The sequence below is a fragment of the Nicotiana tabacum genome, chromosome 10, assembly GCF_000715075.1.
Source record: "Nicotiana tabacum cultivar K326 chromosome 10, ASM71507v2, whole genome shotgun sequence".
Taxonomy (NCBI): domain Eukaryota; kingdom Viridiplantae; phylum Streptophyta; class Magnoliopsida; order Solanales; family Solanaceae; genus Nicotiana; species Nicotiana tabacum.
The window spans coordinates 47,481,794-47,493,182 of record NC_134089.1 but is presented as its reverse complement, the minus strand read 5'-3'; the positions used below and the strand labels follow the sequence as shown (position 1 = coordinate 47,493,182).

Below are 11,389 nucleotides of genomic sequence, written 5' to 3'. Positions count from 1 at the left end.
CAACTGCTGTGATCGTTTCTTATCATTTTACTCTAAGAAACGTGGGGACTATCTATATATGGGTAGAAATTCGAGATTGTTTCTTATCGTTTCACTCTAAGAAATGCGGGGACTATCTGTATACGGGTGAAATCAGAAAGCTCGATTTCATGGTCATTATGTCTTTCCCATAGCTTTGCCTCGAAAGGCCTCAAAGGCCTAGGGTCACAATTCGAGGTTGTGACCTCGAGGGTTCTTTATACCCGACCTCGGGGAAACTCGAGTCGGCGGTTGCCTTGGATAAACGGGAAGTTCCCTTGGCACGTGGTCCAAGCTGACAACACCTACAAGAATAGTACCAGTCTGTACCAGACTGCTAAGTAGCTGTACCAGTTACATTTCTTTGTAATAAATGCACATGTACTATGTTGAAATTCCCTCCTCTTATATAAAGGGGACCTTTATTATTTTTTGCACACATAATATTACAGGACATACAATAATGAATTCAATACACACTACAACAAATTTGGCCTAAGACTACACTGGTTTTATCCCACTCTTGAAAAGCGTGGCTAAAACTATCTATGGCGACGCTTTTTAAGGGTGACCTTTGTTTACGACTTCTGGCTGCAAAATATTTAACAACACCCCTAAAGTGTGCCCTTAGGAAGCATAGACTACACTTTGCAAATGTAACCAAATCTTAAAATAATTAGCAACAGTTATTTATATTTATGGCTACTCTTTCAAGCGTGATATTTGTGTAAGATTAAAAGCAACACTTTATAAGTGGACTCTAAAGTTATCCACAAATTTTTCAGCCAAAAAGGTATTCCCTCCATATATTGCCCGCTTTTACTAAAGTATTTCCATCCAACTCCAAAAAGGTAAAAAAATTCCCTCCTATGTAGGATCTCCACTTTAGGGGTTCTGTACCTTCTCATAACTTTATCAAAATCTGATTTTTTTATACCTTACAGAAACATATCTATCGATTCTATTCTCAAGTTGTAGGCTTGTTCGCTTCTCTCTGCGGTTTCTTCAAAAGGTAACATTAAATTTATTTTATGTAGATTTATTTCACATGGGTTCAATTTTGAAGGTTTTAAGCATTGAACCCATTATATTTTTAAAGTTACGGGTTCATATCTATTATTTTTACAATTTTAATAAATTTATATATATAAATTTTTACTCTGCATCAAAAGTTATGGATTCAGTTGAACCCGCTAGTAGAACACTACATTTGCCTCTGTTGTGAAAGTAGGATATAAGAAGAATATCAATTGTTAAAGCTTTCCTTAGTTTCCAACTGGAAAATTCTATTGAAGACTATTTATGTCAAGTCATTGGTTATGATAAAGAGATTGACTACTTGTATTTCATCGTCACTAAATAATCAGAAACGATAAATAGCATGTTGGAAATTATGGTTAACTTTTTAGATCTGTTTCAGTGAAGTTCTGCATTGATAAGTAGGAAATAATGATAAATAGAGCAAAACCAAGTTTGACTCATATTCTCTAATTGGTGATTCATGTGTTTTTGTTTTCTCTGTTCCTTTTTCTTCCTTTCCACCATTTCCAACTATTATAGTTGTGCACTATATTTTTTTCATATAATATTTCGCCGTGGTGCCGATGTCTTAGTAGATGAAGCACCTATGCTGTCACTGAATGTAAAGAGGTAGTTAAGGTCGATACTCTTCTCTTCATTCCGTAATTCAAATAACTATGTTTTCTATTTTCACACACCTTTTATCGTACAAAAAATTTAGGATGGCAAGACATTGGTTCCCTTTAAATGACTAAACCTACGATGTGTGAGGTTTGTCTAGCTATCAGACAATTTAATTAGCCTTATACTTAGACAATTTAATTAACCTATAATGTGTAAGGTACTCATAATCATCTCTGAGCAGATTTAATTAGATTAGCCTTAAACATGGCATGGTATAAGCCATAATGGCCAAGCCTACAAGGACTAGATAACAGAGATTATACCAAATAATTTTTCATCTACTGAGAAAATTACTTTTCTTTAGGAATATTAAAGTTTTAGGGATTGTTTGGTTTGAAGGATACGAATATTCTAATCCGGATTTTAAATTTGGTATTACTTGTATAGCTTTTGATTTATGCTGTTAAGCTCTATTTAGCACTTGGTTTCTAGATATTAAACTTTTCATATCTTGATATTGAACTCCTAATTAATACTCACAATCATAGTTGTTTGTGAATCATTCTTCTTTCTTAATTCTTAGGTTTTTATCTTGTAATCAAAGCTACATATGTTTGAATTACTTTGTTAACACGGTTGAAAATATTTGGACAATAGCTTGACGCTGAATTTCCTATGTTATTTGTAGTTTTTATGCTTATTATGTCGTCTCGATACTCTGTAGCAACTCCTCTTATTAGTCACACACAATGTTTCTGCGATTTTGCATAGTGTTTCTGCAATTTTGCATAGTGTTTCAATATTTCTGCATAGTATTTCTGCGACTTTGTACAGTGTTTCTACATTTTCTATTTTTCTGCATAGCGTTTCAACATTTCTGTAATTTCTTCCGTTTTCTGTATTTCTGCACATTAATTTTGAGTTCCTGCACAGCATTCTGCATTTTCGCATAGCGTTCCGGCAATTTCTACGTTTCTATACAGCGTTTCAGCTTTCTGCACAATGTTTCTACATTTCTTTGTTGTGTTTCTAAAATTTCTGCATTTTTGCGCAGCGGTTCTGCTTTTTTTTCATAGTGTTTTTGCATTTGTACATAACATTTCTGCATTTTTGTACAACATTTCAACGTTTCTGCACAATATTTCTGCAATTTTTGCGTTTCTGCATACTATTTCTGCATTTTCTGCTTTTTTGCACATTACTTTAGGATTTTTGCATAGTGTTCTGCATTTTCGTGTGGTGTTCCGGCAATTTCTGCATTTCTGCACAACGTTTTAGCATTTTTTGCACAGTATTTCTGCATTTCTGTGCTATGTTTCTATAGTTTCTGCATTTTTATACAGCGGTTCTGCATTTTTTCACAGTGTTTTGCATTTCTGCATAATGTTTCTGCATTTTCTGCATTTCTGCACAACGTTTCAGTATTTCTGCACAATATTTCTGCATTTTCTAGTTTCTGCATATTGTTTATGTATTTTCTGCATTTCTGCACATTATTTTAGAATTTCTGCACAATGCATTTTCGCATGGCGTTCCAGCAATTTCTGCGTTTCTGCACAACTTTTCAGCATTTTTTGCTCAGTATTTCTGCATTTTTGTGCTGCGTTTCTACAGTTTCAGCATTTTTGCACAGTGATTCTGCATTTCTTCACAATGTTTTTCATTTTTGCGGAATATTTCTGTATTTTTGCATTTTTGCACATTGTTTCAGCATTTTTTGCTATCTGGATTCTGCATTTCGGTATTTTTTAATTAATCTTTTCTTCCTATTTATGAAAAATGAATTCAAGAGCAAAAAAAAGGGTTTGAATCCAAACAAAACACAAGAAGAAGTTGGCGAGGATGAGTGTGTTATAGACGAAGCTATGGACGTTGATTCTCCTACAGGTGGTATGTCTTAAACTTAGTAAGTTTGCGTGTTTATTGTATTCTTTTCCTAACGTCTTGATTTTTACATTAGGGACATTAGTTAAGAAGAAAGCTCGAGGTCAAACAAAATGTAAGATGATTCACACAAGAAATTTTGAGGAAAGATATGAAGTGACATTTGATAAAGGGCAAGTTGTTGGACCAACCGGCAAAAGAGTGTCTGAGTTAAGCAACTTTATAGGAACAATTGCCAGGAATCCCAGATTTATCACCTTGTTGTTCAGTAGCTGGCATGTTGTCACTGATGATATTAAACAAACGAATATGGAAATATGTCAACGTAAGAACGATCAATTTTCAATTGTGTATCTTATTGTATTTCTTACTAAACGAAGATAACATATATGTTATTTTTCATAGACCAAGTTCATCATTCCAGCAGAAGGAAAGAAGTGGGTGCTGGATGGTATTCGCGATACTTGGAGGCGACACAAGAGAAATATTAAGAAGAATCATTTTGATGGGTATCATATTATTGAAGATATGCTAAAACAACATCCCCTGAGATACCAGAAGTTCAATTCCTCCAATTGATTGAGTATTGGAGGGATTTAGATGTTCAAGTGAGATTAAACTGTGCATTTCTACTCTTGAACATATTGTTGCATTATATATATATTTTTTTATTTATTAATTGGTAAACTTCTTTTGGTGCTAGGCCATGTGCAAATTAAATTCTGAAAATAGAAAAAAAAAGTAGAGGCATCGGATGGGACCTATTAATTTTGCAAGAGTACTCATGACATTGGTAATATTTGTTCGATACTTTGTGAAAAATATGGCTTTCATTTCTTTACATACTTTTTTTGAATACATTTATGTTTTTTATTTATTTCTGTGATATAATTTGTAGCGTGCAAGTAAAGCGAACAACGAGGAACCAGCTAAGTCTGAAATATTTATTGCAACTCGTACAAAACAAGGGAAGCAAGTTCATGAAGATTCTCAAATTGTAATAGTAAGCTATGTTGCAACTAATATATTATCTGGGACGTAGATTCTTTATATGGTTCTTACAATTATTTTCTTGGCAGTCTGAACTTCAGAACCGTCAAAACTTTGGGAAAACATCGGATAAAGCATTTAGGGTAGTGTTTGAAAAAGAGCAGCCTGGTCGAATATGATGCTATGGTAGATCAGTGACAACAAGTTTTCTGAAAAAATATGAGGAAATCAATAATCTCCAACAAAAGCATAACAATGAAGTCTCTACTTTGAAAGCAGAAATGCAAGAAACGAGAGAAGAAATGCTAGAATTGAGGCAATTGCATCATTGCTTTATTCTATTGGTGCAAAGCAATCTTGAACTTTTTAGTTCAGATATACAAGAATTTGTCGGATCTAACCAACCTTCTCCAGTTGATGCAAGTAGCGCACAGGCTATAAGGGGCCAAAATCTCCCACATTCTTCTGGATCAACCCATGGTCCAATTATTGAAAAGGTATTTAGAATCCAACTTGTCTTGCAAACTGTTATAATAGATATTAAGTTCATTAAAATTGATCAATTCTTTAATTAACCTCAAAAGTCTTATGGATCATTCATTGGATATGGAAAGATATAGGGTCTACATATATGCTAAAAAGGGGACTGTTTTCCGACGCCGACGAACTTAACTTTTGGAGTTGCTGTTTTTGTGTGAAAAAAGGTGGTTGTTTTCCCTATTTTTTATGGAGTTTTTCGGTTGGTTTTTGGGGTGTTAAAAGGTCGTTTTTGGGGCTACTTTTCACTGGTATATTGGGGTCGTTCTGGGGGTGATTTAGAGCTGAAGTTTAGAGGTATTTCGCTAGAGTATGTGGCCAGTTGTCATTGCTGTTTAGGCTACATATTCGTAGGCTTTTTGGCCAGAGCTGAGCAGCAATTTTGATGGTTGTTTGGAGTTGTATTTGCAACTATTTTATGTTGTGTTTTTTGTTGGGGAGAACACAATTTTGAGAAATATCGTTTGTTATATATTGTAATAGTAAAATCCTTCAAAAGAAAGAGAAATTGGAAAATAAACTTTTTGGTGGGACTTGAAATCATAGCGACTTACGCCAATCTTCTATTTCTTGTTAATATTAACATGCTTTGATATCTTTTGGATGAAAGAAAGAGATATAAGCAACGTTCATGGCCACAAAGCTACTCAGAATAAAATTGATTCCATTTATTTTATTCAAGCCTCAACCCTTGTACACATAAAATGGTCGAAGTTATAAGAAATTAATAAGCAATAAACATTGATTACTTGTGGGGTTAGTATTTAGGTGAGTGAAATGGGACTACTATATTTTATTTATTGTACTCATTATTCATTTTTTATTTATGTGTGACTGAAAAATATGCAAAACATGGTGCTACTATATATTATTATAATCTTTGTTCTTCTTGACAAACGATCAAAGTTTAGTTTCTATCTAATTATAAATTTCTTTTTATGTGTAGGAGAAAGTGGATGATGCAATTAAAAATGATGGCGGAAACTCAATTTGATCTTAATGTGAATGCAAAGAACTTTTGGATAATTGAGATGTCTAATATTCATGATACTATATGAATATACTCACTTTTGAAAAGTTTAACGTTAATGGGCATTTTGACATATTATTTTATTAGTATGTTGTAATACCCTATATTTTTTAAATAAGGGTGTATTGATAATAATAGTAATAATAATAATAATAATAATAACAACAAAAATTATAAGAAAATAACCTTTAAAAAAAAAGATAAGTAAGGCAAAAGGGCCGAAGCCCATTTGCCTAAAAGAAAAGAAAGGGCTGCCGAGTTCGACAAAGCAGAAGCTTCAAAAATGAAACAATAAAAAAACAACAGAGAAGGAAAGAAAGGGAGAAGAAGAAAGAGGCTAGAACTAAATCTTGAGAAATTTTAAATACACACTGGTTCTTACGGGTAATACTCGAATCTCTCATCTAAGTTCTTTTCTCCTGGTAATTCTTTTTTTATCTCAATTCATATATTTGAAAGGTTTCACAAAGTATAAGAAATTTAATACCAATTAGAGTTATTCTGGGCAACTTATGCAATTGAATGTTGGTCAATGTTATTGTAAGATAAATTCACTTAGAAAAAGAAGGGTATTGATGTATTTGTACTTAAACTAGTCTCATTATATATGATCTTTGTTAGGTGTAAATTAAGTTAGGGTACAAGGATTTGAGTTTTGGTGTTTAACTATATTGCAATGACAATAGTGAATTTGGGTTTGAATGTTATGAGTCTAGTATTAAATACAAAAGATAGGTGCTAATTAAGAAGGATTATTATGGACAGTAAAGTTAATTCAGTTTCAATTTATGCACACGATTAAGGAAATTGAACAGTATAGGGAATAAACCTTGTAAATATATTTTTACTTAAAAGATTTTGGACTAATTCAAATTACTCATAGTATGGGTAAATATAATTCGGTGAATTGACGATAAAGTATAAAACTCGGAGGATTGGGGTATTCTAAAATAGCTATGAATTAGCCTAAAAAAGGAAATTAACATGAGATCGATATTATGTAATTATAGATTGATTGGAGGAATTTGTACGAGTTGCTTGAGGTGAAGCAGTTGGTATTTCGACACGAGTACGGTGTGTAGTAATCTTACCACAATTTGTGTTTTCATAACTTTCATGATTTACACATGATTTTTAATATGAATATGTTACCAATAATTTTGAGTTGCATGTGGGACAAGTCTTTTACTCGATATGATACAGAAATAGTTATTTGAGATGAATACCGTGGTTTCAAAAAATTTCGGTGTCACTAGATTTGTTTGACCTTTACATGAATTTACGGTTATCGAAAGGAAATTATATGATTTGATAAGAACCCAAATGCCCTATATTATTTTAAAATTATTTCTACGAGTATATACAGATTATAGAGACAAGTATAAATGGGAGTAGACATTGAAGGATCCCGTAGCTAACGGTGAGTTCGTTAGACCTGGTGCACCTTGTAATTATCGATTACTGTTATAGCCCTCGCTAGTTGGAAGGTAGAACTAGCATACCGTTACCGATTTCCCTCAAGTAGGGACTACCGTTATATATGACTTCTTGCAAAGAAGTCCACAATTATACCGATTACATGATTCGTTCATTGAAACCTCCCAAATGTATTCTAATGTTATACAGTGGTTACCGAGCTTATTAATGAAATGTTAATTATATTTTACTACAAGAAAAGCGTGATGAGACTGAAAATTATTTATTGTTTCTAAAAGGGCATTTTTATGTTATTTTTCCTTTGAGATACTAGCATGTTTCTGACTTGCCCCCAAATAAAAAAACGGTTGTGGTTAAGTGTTATTACTCACTGAGCTAGCGACTCATTCCCCGCTAATTTTTTTTCCAGAGACAACGGTTGACGCAAGCGAGAATTTTGTTAATTAGAGCGCACAGGTTGATATTTCTCGGTGAGCCTCACACTTGTTCGCGTGGGCAAAGATTTTACTTATTGTTATGATCTTTTCATTGAGCTCTTAGAGTCGCTCCATAGTCATTATTTTAGTGTCATACATTTTCTTTCGTTATTATAGTCTTATGTTGAGTATCGTTTTCATTTATCAAAGTTGGAGATAAATTAGTATTTCTAGTGGTTAGTTGGTGGTTTAGTTATGGTGGACATTTGTATTGGTTAATTGACAAGTTATCAAATATGTGGTATGATATTAGGTTGTTTGGTTGTTGATTTGAGACAGGAAATTTTTTGGGACGGTCCAAAAACGGGGGAAACTCTATCCGATTTTCTGTAAAATTACCGATGAGGCTTATTTGGGAGCACTTGCTCCTAAGAGCCGGTCACAATCCTAAATTGGGTCGTGACAAAGTTGGTATTAGAGCTTAGGCTTTAAGTCCCGAGACATGGAGCAATGTTTAGTAGAGTCTTGTTCATGGTTATGTAGGCGCTCATACTTATGATCTTGAGGCGCTCATACTTATGATCTTGAGGCTACTGAACATCTAGGAATGTTTTCCCTTCTTTCATTCTTTGATCGTGCGTTGAGATAACTTGAGATTGACTTTGGATTTCTTTCGCAGAGGGCTAGGACACGCACACCCTCATCTGCTGGACATGGTACTACCCGGGGTGGAGGTCAAGTTGGGGTTCATCAAACTAGAAGACAGACTGCTCCTCAAACTCAAGTTGGGAACATGGGTCAAACCCGAGCTGTTATGCCAGATCAAGTGCAAGAGAAGGGAGTTCCGAACGCTCCACCACCAGTGCCAACTATTTTACCTACTGTTGCCTTACCTGCGGATGCAGTGACAAGGTTATTGAATGTGTTAGAGTCATTGGTGCCTACTCAGGGAGGAATCTCAACTCCTCAGGCTACTTTACAGACACAAGCACCTGCACAGACTCAAACTTTCGCAAATAAGGAAGTATCCCTACAAGAGTTTCTGAAATTGAAATCACCAAAATTCACAGGTTCTGATAATTTAGCAGATCCTCAAGGATTCTTGGATGGGACACTTAAGGCATTATGTGCTCTTGGATGTTTTAGTGAGAGAGCAGTGGAGCTCGCAGCATACAAACTAGAGGATATGGCTAACACATGGTATGAAACGGTATTGCTAGGAAGGTTAGCAGGAGCACCACCGCTGACATGGGATGATTGCACTAAGTTGTTCAAGAATCATTTTCTTCTAGATAGTCTGATGCAACAATATGCTAGAGACTTTGAGAGATTGGTTCAGACTCCAGATATGGATGTGTCAACATATAACACTAAGTTTTGTAAGCTGGCTATATATGCTCCTCACTTAGTTCCTACCGAAGAAGCTCGAGTTCAAAGGTTTGTTGATGGATTGGTTAGTCATCTATACACTGCAGTAGCCCCACAGATGAAGATTTTATCGTACTCTGATATAGTCGACCTTACTAGAAAGATTGAAAACAAGGGACGTGAGGAGCGTGCAGCTAGTGATTTATGTAAGAAGGCCAAGATAGGAGGGCTTTTCAGTGATGGTTTTAGTGAAATTAGAAGAGCAGGAAATCAGGGACAACAACAATAATAGGGTTCTCAGACAGGGACACACATGTCTTCACAGTCCACATACAGACCACATCACAAATAAGGTAATAGGGGACCATCATCTTTTGGACATCGTAATTCTGGGCAGATATATGCCACTACTCCAGTCTGCCAGACTTGTGGTAGATCACATTTGGGCCAATGTCGTGTTCTAACTGGAGAGTGCTTTCGGTGTGGCCAGTTGGGACATCACTTGAGGGATTGCCCTCAGCCTTCGAGAAATTTCAACCAGGCTTCTATTCAGTCAGCTACACCGACTCAGGCTACTCGTAATACTTCAGGTGCTACAGGTACAGGAAATAGAGGTCGAGGTGCTGGAGACCGTGTTATTGTGAATCAAGGACAAGGCAATGCTGGTAGAGGTCATGCGAGAGTTTTTGCATTTACTAGACAGGATGCTCAGGCCTCGAATGCCGTGGTTACAGGTATTCTTTCTGTTTGTTCATTTGATGCACTTGCGTTGATTGATCCAGGATCTACTCACTCCTATATGTCCTCGTACTTTGCTTTCAGATTTAGTAGACAACCCGAGCTATTGAATGATCCTTTTCTAGTTGCTACTCCTGTTGGAGAGTCTCTATTAGCTGAATACGTGTATCGTGCTTGTCAAATTCGGATTGAGGGCAGAGATACTCTAGCTGACCTTATTGTACTTGATATGATTGACTTTGACATGCTGATGTGAATGGATTGGTTATCTTCTTGCTATGCTATAGTCGATTGTCATGCAAAGATAGTTAAGTTTGAGATACCAAATGAACCCAGTTTTATTCTAAGAGGGAGTTAGGTTCCAGAGACTTGCAAAATTGTATCTTTTATGAAGGCTCAACAACTTCTAAAGAAAGGTTGCTTGGGTCTTTTAACTATTGTAAATGACACAAGAAAGGAAACAGTTAGTATAGAAAATGTACCCGTAGTGAGAGAATATTCTGATGTATTTCCTGAGGATTTACCAAGATTGCCTCCAGTACGAGAAATAGACTTTGGTATTGATTTGCTACCTGACACACAACCTATATCGATACCCCCATATTGAATGGCACCAGCAGAGTTGAGGGAGCTAAAACAACAGTTGCAAGATTTGTTAGATAAGGGTTTTATTAGACCTAGTATATCACCATGGGTGCACCAGTACTATTCGTAAAGAAGAACGTCAGATCCCTAAGAATGTGAATTGACTACAGGTAGTTGAACAAGATAACAATACGTAATAAATATCCTTTGCCTCGTATAGATGACATGTTTGATCAGTTACAAGGAGATGCCCACTTTTCAAAGATTGACCTCTATTTTGGTTATCATCAACTTAGAATCAAAGATAAAGATATTTCTAAGACTGCTTTCAGGACTCGATACGGGCACTATGAGTTTCTTGTGATGCCTTTTGGACTGACAAATGCTCCAGATGCATTCATGGATTTAATGAATAGGGTGTTCAAGCCGTTTCTGGATAGATTTGTAATAATATTTATTGATGATATCCTGATATATTCTCGTAGCCAAGGAGAACACGAGAATTATCTCAGGACTTTGTTGCAGACATTGCGAGAACATTGGCTTTATGCTAAGTACTCGAAGTGTGAATTCTGGCTAGACTCGGTAGCATTTTTGGGGCATGTTGTATCCGAAGATTGAATTATGGTATATCCTAAGACTACTGAAGCTGTGCAGAAATGGCCCAAACCTACTTCTCCTACAGAGATTTGCAGCTTTTTAGGCTTAGTAGGCTATTACAGGCGTTTTGTGTAGGATTTCT

The 11,389-nt window shown here is 35.4% G+C and overlaps 1 protein-coding gene across 6 annotated transcripts; it reads left to right on the top strand.

Moving 5' to 3' along the window:
- Positions 1–780: 780 nt before the first annotated feature.
- LOC142164643 (uncharacterized) lies at positions 781–6,186 on the top strand. 6 transcript variants are annotated; one of them, XR_012695480.1, is made up of 9 exons: positions 781–869; positions 963–1,030; positions 3,453–3,549; positions 3,623–3,871; positions 3,952–4,154; positions 4,250–4,339; positions 4,445–4,549; positions 4,626–5,033; positions 6,020–6,186. XR_012695480.1 is itself a non-coding variant. In XM_075222838.1 (8 exons), the coding sequence occupies exons 2-4, from the start codon at positions 3,528–3,530 to the stop codon at positions 4,035–4,037; spliced, it is 357 nt and encodes a 118-aa protein (XP_075078939.1). In that variant the 5' UTR covers positions 813–1,030; positions 3,453–3,527; the 3' UTR covers positions 4,038–4,154; positions 4,250–4,339; positions 4,445–4,543; positions 4,626–5,033; positions 6,020–6,186. The 6 variants fall into 6 exon arrangements, 2 of the variants coding, with proteins under 2 accessions (XP_075078939.1, XP_075078938.1); XR_012695483.1 differs by having other exon boundaries at positions 807–1,030; positions 3,453–3,552; positions 4,445–4,543; XR_012695482.1 differs by having other exon boundaries at positions 807–1,030; positions 3,453–3,552.
- The last annotated feature ends 5,203 nt before the right edge of the window (positions 6,187–11,389 follow it).